General features: G+C 52.6%; 3 protein-coding genes across 12 annotated transcripts in view; 2 read left to right on the top strand and 1 right to left on the bottom strand.

Annotated features, from left to right (window-relative positions):
* TBCD (tubulin folding cofactor D) overlaps positions 1-13943 on the top strand; it is a 197583-nt gene extending 183640 nt beyond the window's left edge. For 4 of the 6 annotated variants that reach the window (XM_019026377.4, XM_019026376.4, XM_063705981.1 and 1 more), the window contains 5 exons: positions 1463-1552; positions 2240-2327; positions 3308-3417; positions 5323-5407; positions 13365-13943. In XM_019026377.4, the coding sequence (XP_018881922.3) occupies positions 1463-1552; positions 2240-2327; positions 3308-3417; positions 5323-5407; positions 13365-13472 (481 nt within the window). In that variant the 3' untranslated portion in view covers positions 13473-13943. Of the gene's footprint in view, positions 1-1462; positions 1553-2239; positions 2328-3307; positions 3418-5322; positions 5408-6376; positions 6633-13364 lie in introns of those variants that run through there. The other 2 variants (XM_019026378.4, XM_055389338.2) reach the window with 1 other exon arrangement.
* On the top strand, positions 5414-6369 carry LOC101125801 (uncharacterized). Its single transcript, XM_019026383.3, has one exon. It carries the CDS (start codon positions 5430-5432, stop codon positions 6051-6053), a length of 624 nt encoding a protein of 207 aa, XP_018881928.3. The 5' UTR covers positions 5414-5429; the 3' UTR covers positions 6054-6369.
* The window catches only part of B3GNTL1 (UDP-GlcNAc:betaGal beta-1,3-N-acetylglucosaminyltransferase like 1), a 103771-nt gene continuing 85114 nt past the window's right edge, over positions 7715-26371 (bottom strand). The window contains exons 8-13 of one of the 5 annotated variants that reach the window (XM_031011632.3): positions 24780-24904; positions 21317-21452; positions 21139-21207; positions 20653-20727; positions 10779-10883; positions 7715-8002 (exon numbers count right to left, since the gene is read on the bottom strand). In XM_031011632.3, the coding sequence (XP_030867492.3) occupies positions 10803-10883; positions 20653-20727; positions 21139-21207; positions 21317-21452; positions 24780-24904 (486 nt within the window). In that variant the 3' untranslated portion in view covers positions 7715-8002; positions 10779-10802. Of the gene's footprint in view, positions 10884-20173; positions 20365-20652; positions 20835-21138; positions 21208-21316; positions 21453-24779; positions 24905-26371 lie in introns of those variants that run through there. The other 4 variants (XM_063705983.1, XM_055389341.2, XM_055389340.2 and 1 more) reach the window with 4 other exon arrangements.

The following is a 26371-nucleotide window of genomic DNA, read 5'->3' as shown; positions in this document are numbered from 1 at the left end:
TTTACTTTCTTTGTCTCTCATCACTTAATGATTTTGGGACCCCCCCCCATCGGGGTTCACATTCCCTCTCCCTAGAGCACACTCCCTTGGATTTCCTCGAGTGGGGTCTGCTGCGGTGAAGCTTTCCCATTTTATGTGCAGATTATTTTCAGAGGGTATATAGAATTCAGGCAGCTGTTTCGTTTTAGCACATTAAAAATATTTTCCCACTTCCTCATTGCTTCTATTGTTGCTTTTGAGTGTTACCTCTGAGTCCGCCTGTGCTCCCTGGAAACGGCCTGGGTTTCCCACCTCCTGCCCAGGTTTGCTCCTTCACTGGTTTTTCTGTCATTATCACGCTCACGTGTTTCCCTCAGTCACCCCCTCTGCAATTTTCACACGTCTTTTCCCTCTCTCTTTGCTTCATTACCTTTGGCCCGCCTGCCAGCTGCTGATTCTCTCTGAAGATGTCTCTAAATGACTTTTAACTGTGATTTGTGGAATTCTTATTGTGGAGTTTTGCGTCTTTTCAGGTGTAGGTTTTTTGTCTCGCGTGTTTCCACGTCTGCTTGTAGCGCTTTCCGCTTTGCCGTTCCCTGCGGCCCTTCCTTCCGTGCCAGGTGTTCATCCTCTTGAACACTCTTTTCCTGCCTGTTTGGCTGGGTGTGTCTGAGCTGCAACCTGAGCGGGTTTCTTTGTCTTCTTACTTGTCTGGTATTGTGTTCTCTCTGGACGTTGCGTTTGAGGGGTTGCACCTCAGAGCAAGCCGAGGCCTGGGCTAAGCCTGTGCTTTGGCAGGCAGGACCTTAGTTTGCCTTTTCTGGGCACCTGAGGAGAGGGTAGCAGCAGCCTGGGGTCTCCTTGACTCACGGTCAGTAGTGAGGGTTTCCTGGCCTGTTGGGCGGCTGGAGCTTGGCTGCATTCCCCACTGAGAGAGGGAGGTGCGCACCTTCTCCTCCCTGGAGTGGCCTTCCAGGTGCCCTCTCAGAGCTGCTCATTAGGGCTGTGCCTTTATCAGCACCAAGCCTCAGCCCTTGTCCCTGCTGCCACTGAAGGCTCAAAACAACACTGCACAGCCTTGTGTGTCCTCTGTGCGTTGGCAAATTCCCCCGGCTCTGCAGCAGCCCAGGCCAGGTAGCCTCTGGAGAGAGCGGTGGAGGAGCACGGGCATCCTGGCTGCCGCTGTGTTGGGGACAGACCCTGGGGCCTGGGAAGGGAGGTGGGGCCCCGTGGGGGCTGCTGTACCACAGGCAAGAGACAGCAGAGGCCGGCCAGGTGGTGGCACAGCCGCTAGGGACCAGGCTGGCCTGTGGAGGTATTGGGATGGGGACCAGCGGACTTGCTGGCAGAGGGGCCTCAGGGCTGCAGGCTTCTTGGACAGAGCCACTGGGAGGACGGAGTTGACCTTCTTTGAGACAGAAAAAGTGTGCATCCCGGGGCTGCCTGTGAAAGCTCATCTCTAAAGTGTGTGTTGTTCTTCCAGCCACCCCTTTGCTGTGAAGTTGCTTGCGCTTTGTAAGAAAGAAATCAAGAATTCAAAAGATATCCAGAAGCTCCTGTCAGGCATCGCAGTGTGAGTTTCAAGTGCTACTGGCCTTAGACGGAATGGCAGGGCGCAGCCTCCCTTGGCTGAGGGCAGGAGTCCACGGCTCCAGGCGGGAGAGGAGCAGTTAGTGTTACTCCTCAAGCTAAGCTAAGATCGTGCATTCCAATGTTCAAAGCAGTCGCAATGGGAGGTGAGGCAGCCCAGATGCTGGTGGAGGGAGTTCCCGCCGGAACAGGGGAGCTCCGCCTCTGCTGCCCTCGCGCTCTGCCCTGGGGGGAGGGGAGGCCCCGGAAAGGAGGTGCGTGGTCAGGGGCTGCCTCCCCAATTCTCCTTTGTTCCCTGGGGGTCGCTGTTGAGTGCCTTGCTCTGCGGCGCTCAGGTGGACACTGGGCAGGTGTGCCAGCCAGCGATAGGCACCTTGGCTGCTCTGTGGCTCCTTGAGGTGGGGGTCCTCATGGCAGGGCGAGCGGCCCTGCGGAGATCCTCTGTGAGGCGTCCTCACTTCCCACAGTGGCTTTCCAAGTGCGACACTTGCGTGTGTAGGCATAGTGCAGATGTGCGCACACACACACCTCGGACTTGGGGCTCCAGGCCCGCACTGTGCTCACGGATCTGCTCTCCCCAGGTCTCTGCATGGGCCTTTGGGTCCGGGGTTTGCTGGGGTTGGCCTGCGCGGGGCGGGGCTCACCTGGAGCCATGTGCTGCTCCCGGCAGGTTCTGCGGGATGGTGCAGTTCCCCGGCGACGTGAGGAGGCAGGCCCTCCTGCAGCTGTGTCTGCTCCTCTGCCACCGTTTCCCGCTGGTGAGTGCCTGCCCCTGCTCACGTGTGTTTGCCGTGTGGACTCAAGCCCCTCGGTGACAAGAATGCCTTCGCTGGCACTGTTGTGTTGGTGTGCTTTCCAGCCGAGCCCCTCTCGTTAACGCGCCTGGGTGACGACGCCTCACAGGCACGTGGCCGCCAAGGGGCTCTGGACGCCACTGTTCTGGCTTTAAGGACGGGCTGTCCGGCTGGCGTTTCTACGGACATAAATTGAGGGGTGACCTGGTGGTGGGATCTGGCTCAGGAGCTTCCAGAAGGACCCAGGCTGAAGTGGTTCATCCATACCTAGGGGCAGTGCCCTTCATCCCCAGCACTCCCCAGCTGTTAGATTTCTAGGATTTCTTTTCTCCTGGCTGCAAAAAAAAACCTCAGATGATCCAAAGGTGACATTTTCCTAAAAGGCAAAAGTAAACTTCATGTTATATGGTGGTTGTCGAAGTGGGGTGCCGGACCCTCAGCCTCGGCACCTCTGGGGCTTCAGCAGTGCAGTTCCTGGGCCCTGTGCTGCCGACTCAGCACCTCCAGGGGTGGGCCCGGGTTCTGACCACCAGTGCAGTGAGACGTGATGACCAGGGCACCACTCGAAAAGAGAGCAGGTGAGATTGCTTCCCTGATGAAAAGAGAGCAGGCGAGATTGCTTCCCTGATGAAAAGAGAGCAGGCGAGATTGCTTCTCTGGTGAGGGAGCAGGTTGGTTAATAAAGCGTTTAAACAAGAATGATGTCATCTTCACTGCTGGGATCCTGCAGCTAGCTGTGTGTCTGTGGAGGGAGGAGGTGGTTAATGGGCCTGGAAGGCACTTCCTCTTGGTTGCAGCCCTGCTGTGGCTGGGATGGGATGCAGGGTCAGCGCCCTCCTCCTGACGCCTTCCACTGACGGGGCTCCCTGGCCTGGCTCCTGTTGTCTCTCCGGGGTGGGGTGGTGGCGCTTCCCTCCGGCAAATGCACTGTGTCCCTGTCCCAGATCCGGAAGACCACGGCCAGCCAGGTGTACGAGACATTGCTCACCTACAGTGACGTCGTGGGCGCGGACGTGCTGGACGAGGTGGTGACTGTGCTCAGTGACACCGCGTGGTGAGTGAAGGCCCTTCCTGCATGGCCACCTGGGCCTGGCACCGCCCCTCTTCCTGTCCCCACCATGTCTACTCGTCTCTCCCAAAACCCTCTGATAGGAGGAGGAAAGAGGGTTCCCAGGTCTCGACAGCCTCTGGATTTTACAAGGCAGCCGTGGTGCTGTAGCCGAAACCTCTTCTCAACTGCTCTGTCCCCGAACAGTGTCAGGTGTCAGAAACACAGCAAAGCCATCCATCCCACCAGGGGAGCGGGCACCTGTGCCACCACAAGGCTGTGTCTGGTGGCCTGTGGAGCAGAGGGCACTGAAGGCCTGGCAGGTGCTGCTGCCCCAGACCTCTCTCAAGTTTGCTTGGAATAGGCCGCGTGAGCACCTGTTGGAAATCAAGAGGCACAGGCGGAAACAAGAAAAGCTCTCCCCACACCTCTGCTCTGATGTCCACCCCCTTCCTCAGGGCCATGAGGCCCTCAGGAGGCCATAGCGCCACTCTCCACGTTTACTCTGGCAGGCACAGTTTCTGCAATATGGGCTGGCTTCTTTACCGTGGGTGGAGTAGAATGGCGGTTTTGAAAGATGTGTGTATTGAGTTGGGGGTGGGAGGGTCTGAATGAGAGAGCAGAGTGGGGACAGTGCAGGCTCAGGTGTCCTGGGCCAACCGGTATGTTCCTGGGAACAGCAGTGATGGTGTCTTACACATATGGGCATGGGCACCCATGCTGGCTCACACACAGGCTCACTCGCACACGCACACACTTCTAAAAGGGGAGCAGTCTTGTCACCCTGTGTTGGAGATCAGGACTGAAGCAACCAGAGGCTGTGTGGGCGTCCACATGGCGTACCCGGGGTGGTGGAGTCCCAGGTGTCCTGCCTGTGGACGCTGCTGGGTTTTGAGTGCTGACTGTGAGGGCCTCCGTGCTGATCCTGGTGCATTGCTACAGGTCTGTGGGGTCTGCGCCCCCTGTTGAATCCAGCAAGGACGTAGGTGACGTTCCCTAGGTGTCTCCTTGGAACAGTGACTTTCCGACAGGGCTGGGTTCCCATAGAGCTCACGCACCGGGCAGCCGCTGTGGCCTCGGAGGACAGAGGTGGCCTCTCCAGGGCTTCCGCGAGGTTTTCTGGTTTGGGGAGGAGTGTGTCTCTGCTCCTAAACAAACACGTGGTCCCAGGAGAGGAACCGGGAGCAGCCGGGCTGTCTTCTCAACATCCGTTGAGAGAATGGCCATCTTAACTATTGCTCTGGAGACATGTTTTTACAATGATGTTTTTAAAAAAAACACCAAGGTGCATTCTGGACCAGATTCTAAAATAATTGGCTTTAGGACTGAAGAAGCCAGGTGTCCCGAGCGGGGCGAGGCCTCCTCCAGTGAGGCTGGGTCGGGGCGGCCTCCTTTCCTCACATCAGGGAGGGAGGAACTAGCAGGGTGGGCCTGGGGGCTTCTCCTATCGTTTAATCCCCTTTCTGTTAAAAAAAAAAAATCCTTAGAATTTAAAGAGAATCTTTTTAATTAGAAACGAAAAAAACATGCCCCAGATATCTCCACAGCATTGCTAGAATTTTTATTTTGCATCAACAGCTAAATTAAAACCTTGAAAACCCTTGTCAGCCCCTCCTTGGCCTCGCTTGGTCTGTCCTCCCGCAGTCCCTGTGCTGGGCGTGGTCCTTCCCGAGGGGCACCCCTTATTGGGAAGGAACCGTCCTCCTGCGATTCCGGAAAGGGCTCAGGCTCAAGGCTCTGCTGGAGAACGTGCTCCTGTGACGTCTTTTCTGCCCTCAGCCTGGCTGTGGATGTCGGGGGTGAGGTCTCCTTTCCCTGACTGCGGCCATGGAAGCTTGACGCGGGGCCTCCGCACACCTGAGGTTCTCCGGTGGGCACTCGAGAGACTCACGGCTCTCCCTCTCCTCACAGGGACGCAGAGCTTGCAGTGGTGAGAGAGCAGCGCAACCGTCTGTGTGACCTTCTGGGCGTGCCCAGGCCCCAGCTGGTGCCCCAGGTAACCCTGTCACCTTCACAGCATGAGGTGCCTGTGCTTCCCTGAGCTCTGGAATGTTCTGGGGCCAGCGGCTGTGCTCAGCTTCTGCCAGCACGTCCACACGGCCCATTCCCTCGTCTCATGTCAGGACCCCTGGGATTACGGGATCAGCAGAGCTGCCTTCTCTGGCCACTGCCCACACCTGTGGGCCCCTGTGGCATCCAGGCCACTTGCTCTGGGGCGTTTGGGGGGCTGGGGAGTGGGTGGAGCTGGCACCAGCTTGATCCAGGCTCCTCATGCCTGGCCCTGGGGTCTGTTTGTGCTCCAAGTGCCAAGAGTGCCTCCCTACCCCTCCTCATCTGCCTCCCATGAGTGGGGCCGGGGCTGGGTGAGAGGCCCCCAGAAGCTGCCCCTGTGCACCTCACCAGCCCGTCACTCTTCTTCTAAAGTAACAAAAACAAGTACCTCAATTCTCATGGGGGCTGGGGCCCAGGGTCGCTGTGCTGTCTCTCTAGTTACCAGGGTTGGCTCCTTCCTCTCAGCCTCCTTCCGGCAGGAGGTTATATCCGAGAGGGAGGAGGAGAACCACGTCCAGATAGATGGGGGCAGTGGGGATGGGCTGAGCATCAGGACACAGCCTCCCCCTCCCCCACTCGTGTGTGTGTAGAGGCTGAACTCCACAGCAGACTTTGGAATTAAATGTGCTTTTTACATTTTTATTAGGAAAAATTTCAAACGTGTGAATGCAGGTTAAGAGCAGTGCAGTGAACCTCCCTTCCCGCTCCCCAGATGGGGTGCCCTTCCGAGGACACGGTAGTCATGAGCAGCTGTCAGCCACATAGCTCCCGGCTGTGTGGGAAACGGCACAAATACAGTTTCCTGCAGGAACCCAGTGTCAGTCCCCACACAGGGCCCAGAGGGGCGAGGGTCCCCTGGCTGGGAATGGTGTGTGTTGGAGCTGACCAGCCTGAGCTTGTCTTGTCTCTTCAGCCTGGTGCCTGCTGAAGCCAGTCCTGGAGCCCATACCTCACCCCTGCCTGGTGAGGATGTCTTGTTCCTGAGGGAGGCCGGTGTGGAAAGCCTCGCACAGTGGTGCCTCCAGCTGTTGAAGGGTAGCGCTGGCCCTTGGAGGCTGGCACTAGCTGACAGCTTTTCCTCTCTGCACCTGCGCTCTAGTGACCTGGGGTGGACGCCTCTGCCTTCACTTGAACACAAATGTGCTTCCTATAAAATCATGTACCAAGAAGTTCCTGCCTTTTGTCTCTGAGCCTGATGTGTGTAGGGGTGGTGGAGAGGCTCACTGCCCAGGGGTCAGCCAGAGGGGAGGTGGGCTCCACTCCTCCTGCCTGGAGACCAGGCCCCCTTCTTGCCTGGTGCTGTCCCTGCCGTGGGAGACGTCTGGCTGCAGGCAGTGTCCCGCCCAGTCTTGGAGAGAGATGAATGTTAAATCAGAGGTTCAAATGCTAGAGAACTGAGAAGCCCTGGTGGCAGGCATGGTCTGGAGTGCTGGGCAGATGCTGTTTCTGGGCCCGTCTGCCTGGTGGGGGTGCTGTCCTCCCCCCTGTGCACACGTGAGCATCGTGCATGTGGCCCCTCTGCAGTGCAGGAGTCACTGATTGATGGGTGTGCAGACCAGCAGCTTCACAAATGTCTGCTGCAAGGGGAATCGTCAGAGTCCAATGTGTGCCTCTACAGTAATGTGGGAAATACCATTCTTGAAATAATTACACTGTCTTAGGAGAGCCTGGGCAGAGTCCACACTTGGGTTTTTAAGCAAAGGGCCGGAGGCTACCTTTGTCTCTGTGTCTGAGCTCGTGCTGATCCATCCCAAAGCTGGTGAGGGGAACGTGTATAAAAATTTCACTGTGGTAGCAACCCACACCCATCTCTGGGACCTGTGCTGTGCTCACAGGGCTTGAGGTGCAGAACCACGGCCAGCAGCACCAAAGCAGCCCCGGGTGTGGCCACTCGGAGGCCCAAGGGCTTGGGTGAGCAACCCTTTCCCTATGTGAGGAGCCCAGGGGTGCTGTGTGCGTGGTGTAGATTAGGGTGGCTCCCCAGCCTGCTCTCAGGTGGGGATGGGGCCTGGACACAGGAACATGGGCAGGCCGAGAACTGGGAGGTGCCACCGCATCTGTGAGGCTTGTGAGGTCACCAGGACCACAAGGCCAGGACTGTGATAGTCCGTGCTGTGTGTTTAGCAGACAGCTCTTCACGGGATGTGTGTGACGACCTGGCCACACAGGAGTGTGGGGTTCACACACTACCATTCTTGTGTTTGACCTGGTGGCCAACAGTCTTTATCCCCTAAAAGAGCCTTGGGTTACATTTTTACGAGATTTAAACATTTTATTCCAACCTGTGTAATAGGGGTCTCCTCCTCCTTGAACTGTCCCCTCGATTGGCTGGGGTCACGTGGTGAGGGTCCTGGGTGACCAGGCCCAGCCTTGGCCACGAGTCCACACAGTGGAAAAGGCTTGGCTCCTGTGGTCGGCACACACGAGACTCCGGTTGCACCTGCTGGGTGTGGAACTGAGGCGCACCATCGCCATGCCTGCAGCTCACAAAGCTCCTGCTGGCCTGGGATGCACCAAGGATGGAAGGAACAAGTGGCTTCTGAGAAAAACATGATGAACTGTTCTTAGTGCAATTAAAAGAAGATTCCAGATAAATGGCATTTTAAGACATAGAGGCAGGTCGATTACCCACCCAGACCCATCAGTGACACTATGTGGCAAAGCAGTTCTTCTTTTAATGTCGGTCTAACTTAGCAACCCGAGGAAAGTGGATCACTCCACTGGCCACTGCCTCTTTCCCACTGGATCCCATCCATCACTGGGGCACTTGTGCTCACCAGACACCTGGTGGCCTAGAAAGCCCTCTTTCATTTAGCAGCCGTTTCTGGAGCCCACCAGGGTCCAGGTGATAGAGTTTGGCGAGGAACCCCTTGCTCACATGATAGCTGGGGCAGATAATAGCAAATGAACAAGGAAGCACCATCAAGGCAGGCAACACTGAGCGCTATGAACAAAGATAAAGTGGGCAATGGAACGGCATGTTGGGTGTTGACTCTGAGGTGTTCAGAAAACCTCTCTGAAGGGGCAGCATTTGGGCAGAAGTCCAAACTGTGTCCAATGGCAGAAAAGAGAATGCTTGTGGTCCCAGAAATGGAGCAAGCTTTGTGAGTTTAGAGAGCAGCAAGAAGCCAGTATCCCTGGGACCGGGGAGCTGATGTGGGATTTGTGTACCCACAAACACGTTCTAGGTGCTAACCAGAAACCCTCCATGTGAGAGCAGAGACCTTGGAGATCCTGAGGGTTTCTGCTGAGCCCTGGAATCTAGTCATGCTATTTTGATAGCAGAATGGATGAGAGAATGTAAGGCCCAGGGCCAGATCTAATGGACCGCTATATAAAGCTGGGAACCTAAATAAATCTTTTTCAAAGGGACAGCAGCAAGACTCATCTCAATCTCCCCTGAAGTGGCCTGAATTAATACTACCTGTATGATCCCCAAAACTCCTAAAGTGGAAAATTTGATTGACTTGGCCCTGACCAGCGGTATTCCCAGACAAGGGCAGAAGACGCAAATACAAAACCTCTCTGGTAGAATGTAGGCTATAATATGAGTACATTTTTGAAAAGGGCTAGAAATTATCAAGAAGAGATTAGAAAAAAACAGAGCCCCTAGAAATGTAAGAAGTGAAATGAAAAGCTCAATGGATAGCTTAGACACAGCTGAAGAGAGAATTAGAAAACTGGAAGATCTGAAAACATTATCCAGAGAACTGGAAGATATGAAAGCAACATCAAGAGACATTGAAGAATGTCTAACCTTTGGGTAATTGGGGTCTCAGAATGAAATGATGCAGATATTCCATACTGACATGCAACTGTCCCCAGATACAGAAGCCTAACAGTCTCACACATTTAGACCTGCCACAGTGAAACTGCAGAACTGTAAGAAGGACAGAGTGATATAAACGACTACCAATTTCCCAGCAGCAGCACTGGAGTTGAGCAATGAGTAGACCAAGATCTTCATTATGCTGAGAGAAAATAGCTGTCAAGTTGCTTGAATTGTGCCCACAGCATAACATTAAAGAAGAGAACAAAATTAAGTCATTTAGATAAAAATATGCCATTCTTATCCGTTTGGTTTTTTAATCTTGGCTTAATATTTGGGGTTGAGTCATTTGTTTTGAGAGCTGTCCTGTGTATTGCAGGGTGTTCAGCAACATCCCAGATGGCAGCAGCATCCCCCTACCCAGCTGTGACAAAAAGAAACAAAAATATCTCCAGACATTGCCAAATATCTTCTGGGGGTGCCCCTGGTTGAGAACCACTGCTTTAATGGATAAACTTTAGGCAGGAGGGAAATGATCGCAGTTGGATAGTTGGAGGAATGTGGAGCAAGGGAAGCAATAAACTGTGACCATAAAACCATAGAAAGATGGCTTATATGTGGATTTTTTTTTTAAAGCACGTAGAATTGCTTAAAATGGACAACAGCAGCATACGAATCAGTGGCAGAGTTGGTGGCTGAATTTAGAGCATCTTAAGTCTGTATGTTCTCCTGGAACAGAGTGCAGATAATTCAGTTATCAGCTTGGCTAGGTGCATGTTGAAGTATTTAGTCACACACAGTTAATGTATGGGGAAGATAACTTCTATACTAGTAGGAGAGAAATGGAACAAGCATAAAAAATACACCATCAAAATATGCAAGAATGGCAAGAGGAAAAGGCAGAACAAGCTGCAACACACACACACAATTAGAAATAAATATTTTGGGACACAATAAATGTAAATGGATTAAAACCTCTGTGTTAATGACAAAGTTCTCCAGTTAAAGGAAGGCAAATAGTGTTATTAGGAATAGATTACTATATGATGATTAAAGGCTCAGTTCAACAGGAAGATGACAGAACTTTCCTACATTTGTAACACAGAAGATATTAAAGCAAACATTCAAGAAGAAATTGATCACCTACTACCACAGTGTATTTTATTGAATTGGTACATTTCAATAAAGTGTCATAAGGCACGGTTGAAGGAGAAAAGCTTGACCCAATGGACAGTTACAGAACCCAAGTGTGTGTGTGTGTGTGTGTGTGTGTACACAGAAATTTTAAAAACATCTCTTTAAAAGAAATAATGAAAATTATAAAATATATAATGAAAGATAAAAGTTAATCACAACAGACAGAATTCACCTAAAGTGGTGCTTAAGCGATTCTGAAATGGTGAATTATACATTACAGAAGAAAGGCTGGAAATTAATGAGCTGAACATAACCAGAGGACTAACTGTAAAGAAAATGAGAATAAGAGCAGAATGAAAAGGAAATGAAACATAATAAACCCAGATGGTTCTTCAGTGAAAAGACCCACCTGGGAGCAGCTGCCATGCGTCCGTCAGCTGAAGTGAAGGAAGTCCTGGCCCTCCTGCAAGTGCAGTGACCTCAGGTTGTCCTCAAAGGCGCCCCCTGTGAGGTCCTGTCGGGAGCAGCAGATTCAGCTCAGTCCGGTCTCCTGGCTCTAGGAGGCCACTGTGGAGCCTCCTCCAGGGCCAGGGGTTGGGGGTGGCCTGTGTCCACCTGTCAAGTGTTCTGCTCCTCTGCTAATAGCAGAGAGGCTGGAAGGAGACAAAGGCCAGAGAGGGCAGCAGCCGGCACTGCTTGTACCACAGGCCCTGTTGGTCACCAGAGGGGAGGCCCCCCCCCGCCTTCTGGCCTTGCCTCTCTACATAAGGTGGCTGACTGTCCCTGGGGGGCACTCGGAATGGAATGAGACTAACAGGCAATGCCTCTGCTGTTCCACCAGGGCAGACCCACCTTCCCTCCACACACCCACCCCTCTGCACAGGCCAGGAGTGGGAGGAGGCCCCTCAGACAGAAACTGCATCTCAGAACCATCAACAGCTGCCCCTGTCTGATCCCCTCTGGCCTCTGTCATCCCCACCCCTGCAATGGAGTGAGGGCTGTGACCCCGGGTCCCTGGATGCTTAATCTTGTCCTGTGTGCTGGCCTTGGCCAGGTCACCTACTCTCCTGTATGAGGCCACAGCAGGTGTCCAGAAATGCCTTTCAGACGTGCCCTGCACCCCAGCACCTCCTGAACAAGTTCCTGGAGACAGCCCTGCAGAGTGGTGGACACAAGTCTCTGGCCTCTGGCAGGACACAGGAGGGACTATGCATTCCTGTCACAGTCCTTGGTCCTTGGGCCCAGCAGGAGGAATCGGAGCTTGGCTGCGCCCCCTACCCCCACCACATCAGAATCCATTACACCACCTACCACTGCTGTCACTCAAATGATGCTGTCACTCAAATGATGCTGTCACTCAAATGATGCTGTCACTCAAAGCCATCGTTCGTGGAAAACATTTCCACATGCTCTGCCGCTATCTGTCCTTCCTCCCTTGTCTCTCTGCTCTAGAGTTTGCAAAGGAAACACACCTGAGTTCAGGGACCAGGCCAGCCCAGTGCGTGTTGACACTGTCTTAAACAAGACTGTTAAAACTAGATGCTTCTGTAAAGCAACATGTTCCATTAGGAGAATGAAAAGGCAAACCACAAAATGGAGGAAGACATTTGCAAAACATTAAACCAACAAAGTTGAGCAGCCAGAGGTGCAGGGGACTCCTACAGGTCAGGAGAGACGCAGCGTGCAGTAGGCCGGTGGGGAACCCTGAGGAGAAACACCGCCAGAGAGGAAGGAACTCCAGCGTCCAGCGGACACGGGGGGTTGGTGCTCAGACTCACACCTGAAACCACCATGAGAACACACTCCCCAAACGGCTGGCAACCAAGTGCCCAGCCCAGTGTGAGGGAGCCGTGCAACTGGGCCCTCTGGCTCTGGGCATGTTCCTGGGCATCATCCAGAGAAGCTGAGGATGCAGCCACACCCACGACCTGCCTTCCACTCCCAGGATTAGACCCGAGGCAGGGACGCTCACACAGGAGGACACAGCGTCCTTGCAAGGGCAAACCGGGAACCACTGCCCACAGGCCTGGGTCCTGGCGTGGCCTCTGGGTGGGGTGGCGTTTGCACATGGGACATGGAGAAAGTCCACACCATGCACAGCGATATGCACACACCCCAAACACGTGGAGTGAAAACCAGATGCAAGAACACAGACACTGGGTTCTGCTCACATGAACTACAAAAATAGGATAAATTAGACTACGGTTTAGGGATGTGTTCACGCACACGCCATGAGGGCCCTGCCAGGTGCCAAATGCATGTTCACAACCAACATAGACGGCATTTCGTTCCTGGAAAAGCAGTGATGTAAACGATGTTGGGACAATTATCCAAAGAGAAAAATTTGCATCTGTAATCAAAAGAAATTCCAGTTGTATCAAAGATGTAATTAAAAACTAGAAATCCCAGAAGCAAAATGGGACAATGTTGTTTTTTAAATTTCACAACCAGGAGTGATTGTCTTATAATGAATCAAACTCCATAAATGAAAGTCACTTAATTATATCACAATGGCAAACATATAAAAACATCAAATGGCAGGAAAATTTGCAGCACGTCGGAGAGTTTTCCTTATGAAAAATACTGACCAAAAGAAAAATGGACTAATGAAAATAATAATTTACTGAAAGGGAAATAAAGCAGTTCATAAATATGTGAGAAGATGCTTTCCCTCCCCGTAAGGGCACGAGGCAGGTGCTCCATCACTGGTGGGTTAGGTTGGCACAGCAGCTGCGGGTGGTGAACAGCCAGATTGGGATTGAATGTGTGTGCTCTTTGACCCAGAAATTTTTAGAATTTATTACACATAGAGCCACTTGAGCGAAATTATGTATATATACAAATACTGCAGCAGCATTTTAAACAGCAGATGATTAAAAATGGCCAAAAGGTACATCAGTAAGTAACTATCACAAATGCATGAAACATCCGTATAATCGAAGAGCGGGTGTTTTAGTGACGAACGTGAACCTTGGGTTTCTCTTTACTCTTCCAGCTAACGGTGGAGGAAGGCACAACAACAGTGCCACCGAGGTGCCCTGAGACCCGCAAGCTGCTCCCGCCAAACGGAATCGCAGGGGAGCCTGATGCGGCCTCGGTCTGACCACCTCTCAATAGGATGGAGCAGAACACGCAAAACCACAGGGAACCGGTCGGCAGAGCGCAGGATACACAAGCCCATTCTTCAGCTGAACTAAGAAAAGAGCGTCGGCGTCGGGGAGACAGAAAGGTCATGTCGTAAAGATCACACAGACGCTGCCGGGTTCCAGCAAGCAAACTTAAAACATGAAGCAATTTATAAGGCAATTAGGAAGATTTGAACATCGATGGGATATTTGGAATTCTGTGGTGGGATGGTGGTTTTTATCTCCTTGAGATATATCAGGAAAACAATAATGCATGAAATTAGGCTAGAATGAGTGCCACAACACCAGCGTGGGGATTTGGAGGCGTGGAGGACACATAAGGTGGACACGCTGGCTCCAGGGATGGGTACATAGGGCTGGTTTCCTGTCACTTTGCTAATATGGCTCAAATAAGCTGGAAATTTCCCTGAATAAAAAAGTCACAGCAACAGTAGAGCCCGGGGGCTCCAGCGGCTTCACACGGAATAACCTCCAATCTACATACGTGAAAAGAGCAAGAGATGGAACAAGCATGTGCTGTGAGGCCACACTGCCAGCTGCTCCTGGAAGAACACGCAAGAGACAGGTGACCATGGGGGCTCTGGGCCCTCCAAGGACACGGCGTGTGCAGGACAAGGAGGAACCTCCTTTCCCATGCTCAGCCGGCTCCCTGGGAAGGGTTTTCACCAAGTGCCTTGGGGTTCATATGAGTGCCCCAAGATAGTAGTGACTCCACAGGTCACCATAACACATACGATAACAGTATGACATATTGTGAGAATTACCACAAGGAGACGTGGAGTGGGCGTGCTGCTGGAAGAGCGGCACTGATGGGGTTGGAGAGGGGGTCCCTGAGAAGTAGATCCTGAAAAGGCTGTTTCTGAAAAACTAAACCAGATACATGTAGAATTTGCATTTTATAACTGCTTCTTGGAGCCTCCCGTTTACTCATCTAAATGTCCCCGGTAACTTGGAGAACGGTTATTCAAAGGTTTTCATTACTTTGCTCAGATCCATCAGAGCAATCACTATCTTTGGTGGCTACAGCCTTAGAAAACGTCTTTCTGCAATAAGACTGGAAAGTTGGAATGACTCCTGGACCCACGGGCTGCAGAACGGATGCTGTGTCAGCACAAAAACATGAACCCCTCGTACATCGGCCTCAGAGCTCCTGGGTGACCAGGTGCACCGTCAATGAGCAGTTGTATTTTGAAAGGAATCTCCTTTTCTGAGCACTGGGCCTAACGGTGGGCTTACACTATTCCATCAACCCTGCTGTGCACCGATGTGCTGCCACCTGGGCCTTGCCGTTCCATTTCTAGAGCCACAGGCAGAGCAGATTTAGCCTCATTCCTAAGAATCCTAGGATTCTCAGAATGGCGAGCACTGCCTTCAACTTAACCCATTTATGCCTGAGGTTGCAATTTTTTGAATTTTTGCAATCAGACCTTGGCAGTGACCTTAAGCAGAATATAAACTTGCACATGCTTAGCGTTCCAATAATGGAACACTAGGCATAGATGGGTTTTAAAGTCACGGCAAAGAGACTGTCTTTTGAAGCTCTGAAGCCAGGCATTGACTTCTCCATACCTATGAAAGGCCTGCATGGTGTCTTCTTCCAGTTCAAGGTTGCTTCCTCTACACTGAAGATCTGTGGTTGAGTGCGGCCACCTCCATCGTGACCGTAGCAGGATCTTCTAGAGAGCCTGCTGCCTCACCTCACACTCATATTACGAAGACGGCTTCTTTCCTTAAGCCTTGTGGGCCAACCTCCGCTAGCTTCAAACTTATGTTCACAGCTTCCTCACATCATTCAGCCTTCACAGAATTGAAGAGAGTCGGGACCTCGCTCTGTATTAGGCTTTGGCTTACGGGAATGTTGTGGCTGGTTTGATCTGTCAGACCACTAACACTTTCTCCCTATCCGCACTATCATTTGTGTGTTCACTGGGGGACCACTTTTAATTTCCTTCAATAACTTTTCCTTTGCATTCACAACTTGCCTAACCGTTAGGCTGAAAGCTGGGCCTCTCCTGCCAGTCTTGGCTTTTGACATGCCTTCCTCACTAAGCTTAAACATTTCTAGCTTTTGATTTAAAGCGAGAGACGTGCGACTCTTCCTTTCACTTGAACGTTTAGAGGCCACTGTGGGGTTATTAGTTGACCTAATTTCAATGTTGTGCCTCAGGGAATAGGGAGGCCTGAGGGAGGGGTGGGGTGGGGGGAGCGGGGAGGCAACAGCCGACGAGCGGAGCCGTCAGAACATGCACATTTTATCAATCAAGTTCACTGATTCATATGGGCGCCCCGAGATAGTAGTGACACCACAGGTCACCGTAACAGATACAATAACAGTTTGACATATTGCGAGAATTAACACGTGGAGATGGGGAGACGTGGAGTGGGCGTGCTGCTGGAAGAGGGGCACTAATGGGGTTGCTCTAGTGGGGCTGCCACACGCCTGTAATTTATAAAACGCACAGTGAAGTGCAATAAAATGAGACGCACCAGTAATTGCCAGAAAGCTGTGCCCAAGAGGCTCTGCTCACATTGTCCTGCCTGGACTTGGATTAGTTGTGTGACAGCTCATCGCAGGCCAGGCAGTGTAGACCAACACACACTGGCCTCACGGCTTCTGTGGGGCAAGAACCATGACCCACCCTGGTGTGGCGTGCTTCTAAAGCTGTCACAGGTGCCCGTGTCTGTGTGTCCCCCACAACCCCCCAACAGTACCGCTTGGGGCCTGGCTCACTCTATCAACCACTCACCCGTGGTTATTTACCAAGAAAATGCAAAGCAAAAAAAGCAGGGGTTGCAATCCTAGTCTCTGATAAAACAGACTTTAAACCAATGAAGATTAAAAAAGACAAAAAAGGGCATTACCTAATGGTAAAGGGATCAATGCAACAAGAAGAGCTAACTATCCTAAATATACACGCACCTAATACAGGAGCACCCAGATTCATAAAACAAGTTCTTAGAGACCTACAGAGAGACTTAGACTCCCACACAATAATAATGGGAGACTTTAACACCCCACTGTCAATATTAGATTGAGACAGAAAATTAACAAGGATATTCAGGACTTGAACTCAGCTCTGGACCAAGCGGACCTAATAGACATCTACAGAACTCTCCACCCCAAATCAACAGAATATACATTCTTCTCAGCACCACACAGCACTTACTCTAAAATTGACCACATAATTGGAAGTGAAACACTCCTCAGCAAATGCAAAAGAACAGAAATCCTAACAGTCTTTCAGAACACAGTGCAATCGAATTAGAACTCAGGATTAAGAAACCCAAAATCGCAGAACTACATGGAAAGTGAACAACCTGCTCCTGAATGACTACTGGGTAAATAACAAAATTAATTAAGGCAGAAATAACGAAGTTCTTTGAAACCAATGAGAACAGAGAGACAACGTATCAGAATCCCTGGGGCACAGCTAAAGCAGTGTTAAGAGGGAAATTTATAGCGCTAAATGCCCACATCAGAAAGCAGGAAAGATCTAAAATCGACACCCTGACATCACAATTAAAAGAACTAGAGAAGCAAGAGCAAACAAATTCAAAAGCTAGCAAAAGACAAGCAAGATCAGAGCAGAACTGAAGGAGATAGAGACACAAAAAACCCTTCAAAAAAATCAATGACTCCAGGGGCTGGTTTTTTGAAAAGATTAACAAAATAGACTGCTAGCCAGGCAAAGAAAAGAAGAATCAAGTAGACACAATAAAAAATGATAAAGGGGCTATCACCACTGATCCCACAGAGATACAAGCTACCATCACAGAATACTATAAACACCTCTACGCAAATAAACTAGAAAATCTAGATGAAATGGATAAATTCCTGGACACATACACCCTCCCAAGACTAAACCAGGAAGAAGTCGAATCCCTGAAAAGACCAATAACAAGTTCTGAAATTGAGGCAGTAATTAATACCCTACCAACCAAGAAAAGCCCAGGACCAGATGGATTCACAGCCGAATTCTACCAAAGGTACAAAGAGGAGCTGGTACCGTTCATTCTGAAACTTCCAAAAATAGAAAAAAAGGGACTACTAACTCATGAGGCCAGCATCATCCTGATTCCAAAACCTGGCAGAGACACAACAAAAAAAATTTCAGGCCAATACCCCTGATGAACACTAATGTGAAAATCATCAATAAAATACTGGCAAACTGAATCCAGCAGCACATCAAAAAGCTTATCCACCATGATCAAGTCAGCTTCCTCCCTGGGATGCAAGGCTGGTTCAACATATGCAAATCAATAAACATAATCCATCACATAAACAGAATCAAAGACAAAGACCACATGATTATCTCAACAGATACAGAAAAGGCCTTCAACAAAATTCAACGCCCCTTAGTGCTAAAAACTCCCGATACACTAGGTATTGATGGAACGTATCTCAAAATAATAGCTATTTATGACAAACCCATAGCCAGTATCATACTGAATGGGCAAAAGCTGGAAGCATTCCCTTTGAAAACTGGCACAAGACAAGGATGGCCTCTCTCACCACTCCTATTCAACATAGTATTGGAAGTTCTGGCCAGGGCAATCAGGCAAGAGAAAGAAATAAAGAGTATTCAGATATGAAGAGAGGAAGTCAAATTGTCTCTGTTTGCAGATGACATGATTGTATATTTAGAAAACCCCATTGTCTCAGCCCAAAAACTCCTTAAACTGATAAGCAACTTCAGCAAAGTCTCAGGATACAAAATCGACGTGCAAAAATCACGAGCATTCCCATATACCAATAATAGACAAGCAGAGAGTGAAACCATGAGTGAACTCTCACAATTGCTACAAAGAAAATAAAATACCTAGGAATACAACTTATAGGGGATGTGAAGGACCTCTTCAAGAAAAACTACAAACCACTGCTCAAGGAAGTAGGACACAAACAAATGGGAAAAAAAATTCCATGCTCATGGATAGGAAGAATCAATATCATGAAAATGGCCATAAAATAATTTATAGATTCAATCCCATTCCCATCAAGCTGCCATTGACTTTCTTCACAGAACCAGAAAAAACTACTTTAAATTTCATATGAAACCAAAAGAGAGTCTTTATAGCCAAGACAATCCTAGGCAAAAAGAACAAAGCTGGAGGCATCACGCTACCTGACTTCAAACTATTCTCCAAGTCTACAGTAACCAAAACAGCATGGTATTGGTACCAAAACAGATATATAGATCAATGCAACAGAACAGAGGCCTCAGAAATAACACCACACATCTACAACCATCTGATCTTTGACAAACCTAACAAAAACAAGCAATGGGGAAAGGATTCCCTATTTAGTAAATGGTGCTGGGAAAACTGGCTAGCCACATGCAGAAAACAGAAACTAGACCCCTTCCTTACAGCTTATGCAAAAATTAACTCAAGATGGATTAAAGACTTAAACCTAAAACCATAAATACCCTACATGAAAACCTAGGCAATACCATTCAGGACATAGGCATGGGCAAGGACTTCTTGACTAAAACACCAAAAGCAATTGCAACAGAAGCCAAAATTGACAAATGGGATCTAATTAAACTAAGGAGCTTCTGCTCAGCAAAAGAAACTATCATCAGAGTGAACAGGCAGCCTCTGGAATGGGAGAAAATTTTTGCAATCTGTCCATCTGACAAAGGTCTAATATACAGGATCTACAAGGAACTTAAATTTACAAGAAAAAACCTCATCAAAAAGTGGGTGAAGGACATGAACAGACACTTCTGAAAAGAAGACATGTGGCCAAGAAACATATGAAAAAAAGCTCATCACTGGTCATTCGAGAAATACAAATCAAAACCACAATGAGATATCACCGGTCGTTAGAGAAATGCAAATCAAAACCACAATGAGATATCACTGGTCGTTAGAGAAATGCAAATCAAAACCATGATGAGATACCATCTCACACCAGTCAGAATGGCGATTTCTAAAAAATCAAGAAACAGATACTGGCAAGGCTGTGGAGAAGTAGGGATGCTTTTACACTGTTGGTGGGAATGTAAATTAGTTCAACCATTGTGGAAGACAGTGTGGTGATTCCTCAAGGATCTAGAGCCAGAAATGCCATTTGACCCAGCAGTACCATTACTGGTATATACCCAAAAGGAATACAAATCATTCTATTATAAAGATACATGCACGCATATGTTTACTGCAGCACCATTCACAATAGCAAAGACATGGAATCAACCCAAATGCCCATCAATGATACACGGGATAAAGAAAATATGGCACATATATACCATGGAATACTATGCAGCCATAAAAAGGAATGAGTTCATGTCCTTTGCAGGGACATGGATGAAGCTGGAAACCATCATCCTCAGCAAACTGACACAGGAACAGAAAACCAAACACCGCATGTTCTAACTCTTAAGTGGGAGCTGAACAGTGAGAACACATGGACGCAGGGAGGGGAACATCACACACCGGGATCTGTTGGAGGGTGGGGGGCAAGGGGAGGGAGGGCATTAGGACAAACACCTAATGCAAGCGGGGCTTAAAACCTACATGGCGGGTTGACAGATGCAGCAAACCACCATGGCACATGTAAACCTATGTAACAAATCTTCATGTTCAGCACATGTATCCCAGAACTTAAAGTAAAATTAAAAAAAAAAAACAACTACTCACCTCAGCCCCCCGCAGCCAGCCTGGACTCCCCACGCTTGGGGAAAAAGGCTGCATTTGGAGCCCGAGGCGCCCGTCACCTGCCCACCCCAGGCAAGGGTCGTTCAGGGGCTGAGGACATCCCCGGTGCAGCCACCTCAGTCCACGGGAGCTGGACATCCTGGCCTTGGCCCCTCAGATATGGCACCGTAGGGCCTCGTGCTTTGCAAGTTTCTAACAAATGTTGGCTTTATGGGTATTTAAAGACAGAAGAGAGACCGGAATCCATCCCCCCCACACCCATGCAGGCCACCCTCTCCAGCTGCCTCGTGCCCCCAGGGCAGCGGCCACCACCCCACAGCCCGGTCTGTGGTGCTGTTGTGGATGGCTGTGTGTCCCCATGCCCACCATCAGCTGGGGTCTCATCCCAGGCCACACAGTCATTGCACAGCAGGGCAGGCTGTCCACGTGGCAGAGCCCGGGATCCCCAAGCCCTTCCACGGCCAAGGGCCCCACACTCACCAGCTTCACGCAGATGACGAAGGGTGGCCGGGCGGCTCGGAAGTGCAGGATGGGGATTCGGGGCTTGGGTCTTTCCTGAGAGTGACAGTGGCCATCAGTCCTGCCCGAGCCTGGAGCTTGTCCCCGGAGAGATGCCCTCAGGGTGCACGCAGCCACCAAGTTGGCTCACACAGGAGCCAGGGCTTGGGCAGCAGATAACGTGCCAGGGTCACAGACTGTGGCAGGTGTTCAGGGCAGGACCCCGGCTCCCGCCACCCCCGCCTGACACCCGACTGCAGAACTGACCAGGGTGGGCTACCCCAAGGCCCAGACCCACGAGGGACAGCAGGGTTCTCCCCCAAAGAATGGGGGCTGGGCTCCCTGGAGGCCCTGAGGAGCCAGCACGGCCCAGGTGGACTCTGCCAAGGGGGAAGCCTCTGAGCAGCTGTCCCTCAGCCCCGGAGCAGGTGGTTGACCCCAAGGGTGACACCATGCAGCCCTGCACACCTGAGAGTCCTCATGGCAGTAGAAGCCTTTCCTGATCTTGTTCTCATCCACGTCACAGAATGCCACCACCTGGGGACAAGCACAGAAGGGCAGCTCTGGACAGGCCAGGGCCAGGGCCTGTGCTGTGGGACAGTACGGGGGCAGGGCAGGCAGTGTTGGAGGGTGGCAGGATGCTCACCTTGCGCTGGCTGCTGGCAGTCAAGCTGCGGTACAGCCGGCGCCCCTGCTTGCCAGCGTTCCAGATAGTGAAGGCCGCCCAGCGGGGCAGGGCCTGCTCTTCCAGGAAGCGGACACGGTGGGTCCAGATGGTCGTCCTGCGGTGGAGAAGAGGGTGATAGGCAGGCCGGGGGCCCCACAGATGCACACAGATGCTGACATACAGGGACATGATGTGTGCTCAGCTCACGTTGCCAGTGGAGCGGACACCTGGCCCAATGCCTAAGAGAGACTGGCTGTCCTACAGTCAGGCCACCTGCCCCAGCTGGACGTAGCCACATGCCTAGGTGGGACCCGCCCCCCTTCCATTAGACCCCAGCAGGTGGGGACAGATGAGAAGCTGTCACTTAAGAATCTAGAAGGTTCTGGAAGGCAGAATTTCTGTAGGACGCAGAGGACTGGACTTGACCCAAGTCCAGTTTCCCAGAGAAACCTTTGTCCATAAGGACACATGCGACCATCCCATAAAATCCCAGCGTTCACACTTGGACACGACCTTCTGCCTCAGGGTCGCTGCCCCGAACCCTTCCACTCCCCTGGGAACCTGGTCTCTGTTCTCCCTCTGCTGTGACAAGTCGACCCCAGGCTGCTGTCCCGGGGGGAGCAGGCTCCTTCCTATGACCTGCTGCTCTGCCCAGCGCCCAGCCCCATCGCTGCCCGGGCCCTTCCCAGCCCCGCCCCCTCTCCTCCCACCGCAGCCCCTCCCCACGTGCCCCATCGCTGTCTGCCTGTGGGCGCCTCTCCCTCAACCCTGCTCCTGGAGCTGCCCGGGCTGAGCCCGTCTCAAAGCCCCAGGAGCTGGATGGGCCAGAAGCTAGAGGGGCAGGGGCTGCAGAGGCCAACGGGGCCAGCACGGCGTGGGATGTGTCCCAGGTGCTGTCCTCCCCAACGGCCGCGATGCAGCCACGCTGAAGCCCGGTACCCCGCAGACCCTGCCCTGGCCAAGTCCTGGGAGGCCCTCTGCTGTGTCAAGGGAGCTGTGTCCATGGGAGCCTCCTCCGGGGTGGGGTCTGGGCCAGACACAACCAACACTGGCTGGTGACGGGCCTCCCCTGAGCAGGGCCCTCGTGGGTTCAGCCTCGGGATTGGGGCAGGATTTGGCTGTTCTATGATTCTGCTGCTGCCTCCACCTCCCGGGATAAACTTGTGACTCCCCGCGAACCCTGTGGCACCCCCTGTTTGCAGCAGAACCCCCACAGGCAATGGGATGGGGGGGGGATGGGGGGACATAGGGTCCCCTCTGTCAGCTCAGGGAGCTGCAGGGCTTAGGCACTATCAGGGAGGTCCTGCCTGGAGTCTACCTTTTCCTCCCCAACCCTCTGCAGCCACCTCAATAGTCCGGACCCCACCTGGGACACAGGGAGATGCTCATCCCAGTCAGTGACTTGGGGACACTGAAGCGTGTGTGTGTGTGTGTGTGTGTGTATACTGTGTGGGGGTGTATGGTGTGTGTGCACAGTGTGCATGTGTGTAGTGAGTGCATGTGTACATGAGCATGTGTACAGTGTGTGCAGGTGTTCAGAGTACATGCCTGTATGTACTGTGTGGATGTGTGTACACGCATGTGTACACGTGTGTTCAGTGAGGGCCTGTGCATGCAGTATAAGTACATGTATGCAGTGAGCGCACGTGCCTGCATGCACTGTGCAGATGTGTGTACATGCAGTGTGTGTGCATGTGTGTGTGCGTGTGTGCCGTGAGCGTGTGTGCAGTGGGTACATGTGTGTGTATACTTTCATGCACGTATGTGTGTGCATGCTGTACGTGTGGTCTGTGTGCACGTGCAGTGTGTGTGTGTGAGAACCTGGGTGAGGACAGCTCCTGCAGACGACTGAGGGGACTTCCCCACCAGGTGACGCAGCCTCGCCGGGTTTTGCCATCTTGTCTAAGCTTAGCAGCCCGGGTCTGTTGGGTGTCTCGGGGCGGGGGGACGAGCCTGATCCTCCTCATCCACTGACATCAGCTCAGGGACCCCATGGGGTTCATGTGACAGGAAAGCAGTCAGGGCTCCAGAAGAAAGTGGGGGCCTCTGTGGCCGTGGGTGGCACGCCAGGTTTGGGGGGCCTCCGACACTGGCCTCCTTGACGGCCCCTTGTCTCCTGGGCTTTCCTAGGGGTCTCTGGTCTGAAAATGTTGGCCCATTGTAGGAAGGTAAAATGTAGAAGCAGCCATGATGTCTGTATTTGGTTCATCTTCATTTTTCACATTTTTAAAAAGTTCTCATTTAATCAGGGAGAACAGGCTCCCCAGGGCCCCCTATGCCTCTCTTTTTACATCCTCAGAGGAAGCCGTGGCCCCGCCTTAGCACCGGGAAAGGTGGAAACCCAGTTTTTCCCAAAAGCACAAGACAGCATTTCTGGAAATGTTGCAAAGGAGCTGAAGTGTCAGGGACATGTCACCACATGAGGCGGCGGCCAAGGTGCCGGTGGGCACGAGAAGGGAGAGGAGCGCGGACGCGGGAGAAGGGAGAGTGTGTGGACGCGGGAGGCCCCAGCATGCAGGAGTGAGGATGATGCCCCCAGTGGGGAAGCTCGTGGCCCTCCTGCCAACCCCCCAGCCCCACCTTGGACCTCAGACCCCCGGGAGAGCTGGGATCTTGCCGAGAGTCTCAACCCCGTCACGGCAGGCCTGGGACCATCGCGGCTCCCACACCCACACATGACCCTAGTTGGATCTTGAGACTCCGGGGGCCCTGAGTATCCGTAGGGGCCGAGACGCAAGCCCCGGACGGCGGCCTGCTTTCCAACTTAACGCTGCGGCACATGGCAGGCAGTTGGCCGAGACCTCTGTGTCCTCACAGTTCTAAGGAGGGAACTGTCTGCCCGGATCTAAGGAAGGAATCGTCCCACCCGGATCTAAGGAAGGAATTCTACATGCACAGTTTCACCCCGATTTGCCTCACCCCTGCCACGGCTCCAACGCAGCCACGCGGCACCCCCAGACCCAGGCCCACGTGGCCGCGCCTCACAGTGACACGGGAGAGGGAGGCGGACCCTGCAGCACTGGGCGCGTCCTCGCTGGGTGCTGCGATTCCCTGGCCATGCCTCTGCCACCCTCCGCGGCAGCTGCGCCCCCCAGGCCTGTGGTCCCCGCCGGACCCCACTCATGAGACTCCCGTTGGGTTAAAGGGAGCACAGGGTGTCAAAAGGACCCAGCGCGTGGTCATTTTACCTCTGGGAACTAGGGAAGGACGTTCGGCCTTCACCCTGGTGCTCCCTGGCGCCCTTGAGAAATGCCCCTTTGTGGACGCCGAAACCCCCACCCTCGGGATGTGCTGTTTCCCCGTCTCCCACCAGACCCTGGGTGTCAAGGCAGAGCCTGACCACAGCCTCTGGCGTCGGCCCCACCAACCCCGGCCCCGACCTCGGGCGCCTCCCGTGTTCCTGGCCTCTCAGGCGTCCCGGGGCCGGGCGGGGCTGACTCACTCGAGGACGCAGTGCGTGGCCGCCTGTGGGTGGTGGCGATACAGCAGGAGACTCTGGTCCACGCGGATGACGCCGCCGCCCTTCCTGAGGTGCTCGTAGAAGAACAGCAGGTCCTCCGGGACGCCCTGCAGGGCGGGAGAAGCAGAGGCATCACTGGGGCCCCAGAAACGCGTGCCTACCCCGGATGCACTACACCTGCGCTCAGCCGGCCAACCAGGAACCGGTGGAAAAGGCTTTTGTTGCAAAGAAACCGGTTTAGGGGCTCAGCAGGGACGTGGGGCGGCGACCACAACAGATGTGAGCAACCGAGCTTCTCCACAGGCGGGAAAGGGGGAGGGAGGGTGGGCTGGGTCTTGGTTCTGCCCCAAATTCCATTTTGAGCAGTAAAGGTCTCAGGGCAAAGAGGAAGACAGGCAGCCGAGGAAAGGGGCTGGGGTGGGTCAGGGTCTGGCAGCCACGGCTCCTGGATGGCTGGTCTGGTCTCCATCCCCATCCCTTCCCGCCAGTGGCCGCGGCCCCAGAAGTTCAAGGGACTCACAGTGCCAACTGTGGGCAGAGGACGGTGGTGCTGGGTGGGCGTGTGGGGCTGCGGGCAGGGGAGCCCAGCAGTGGGGAGGCAGCCCCGGGCCTGTGCCAGCCCTGCTCACTTGTCCAAGCTCAGAAACTTGAACCTCAGCCCACGGGGCTTATCCACGAACACTCCCTCCATGTCAGTGGGACTCTGCTCCAGAACATTCTGCAGGCATTCCCACCAGACTTTTCTGTCCTGTGAGAACCTGGGCCCTGCTTTCCCCGGCCCATGATCCCAGTGGCCCCTGCCCTCTGCTTGCCCCTCTCCTGGGTGACCCCAATCCTCAGCCCAGGGCTCTGGGCCTTGTGCGGAGCCGGGCCCCTGTTGCTTTCCTAAATTCAAACAAAACTGAGGTAGGAGCAGGGCATGGAGTCTGGTCTCCTCGTGGTTCTCTGCGGCAGCTCACCTGGGTCAGCTGCCCGGAGACACCTTTGCTCCAGGAAAGGGCGGGTTTTCTGAGAGCCTAGCAGCAGGGCCAGTCTATCAGCAAGTCCAGCCTCTTCTCTCCTTGGCTGGCACACAAACTTCAAGTGCAGGTCAGCAAAGTCCCCAAACTATCACGGCCCAACCGATGGCCTGTTTGCTCCCAGGACAGACAGGCAGTGCTATGGTTCCACGTCCAAAAAAAAGGCACTGTTTAACCTCCGCCTCTCCAGGGCGATCCCTTTTACAAAAACCACGATGACATGGAAAGATTTGTAAGAAGATGCTGAGTCAAAGAACAGACCTCAAAATCATGTGTCAGCCCTGCTAAAAGTTTATCCACCATAAGATAAAGGAATCACAGAAGCCCACATGCTGTCTCACACGGGTGATTTAGGGTGGAGGCTCCCGCGGTGCTGGTGGACACTGTCCCTCACACGGGTGATTTAGGGTGGAGGCTCCCGCGGGTGCTGGTGGACACCCTCACACGGGTGATTTAGGGTGGAGGCTCCCACGGTGCTGGTGGACACGGTCCCTCACACGGGTGATTTAGGGTGGAGGCTCCCACGGTGCTGGTGGACACGGTCCCTCACACGGG

The sequence above is a fragment of the Gorilla gorilla genome, chromosome 4 (genome assembly GCF_029281585.2).
Source record: "Gorilla gorilla gorilla isolate KB3781 chromosome 4, NHGRI_mGorGor1-v2.1_pri, whole genome shotgun sequence".
In the NCBI taxonomy this organism is placed as follows: Eukaryota; Metazoa; Chordata; class Mammalia; order Primates; family Hominidae; genus Gorilla; species Gorilla gorilla.
This window is presented reverse-complemented; position numbering and strand designations above follow the sequence as displayed.

Coding starts and splice junctions, on each gene's coding strand:
- LOC101125801 (XM_019026383.3), top strand. CDS start 5,430: ATGAGGTGCCTGTGCTTCCCTGAGCTCTGGAATGTTCTGGGGCCAGCG.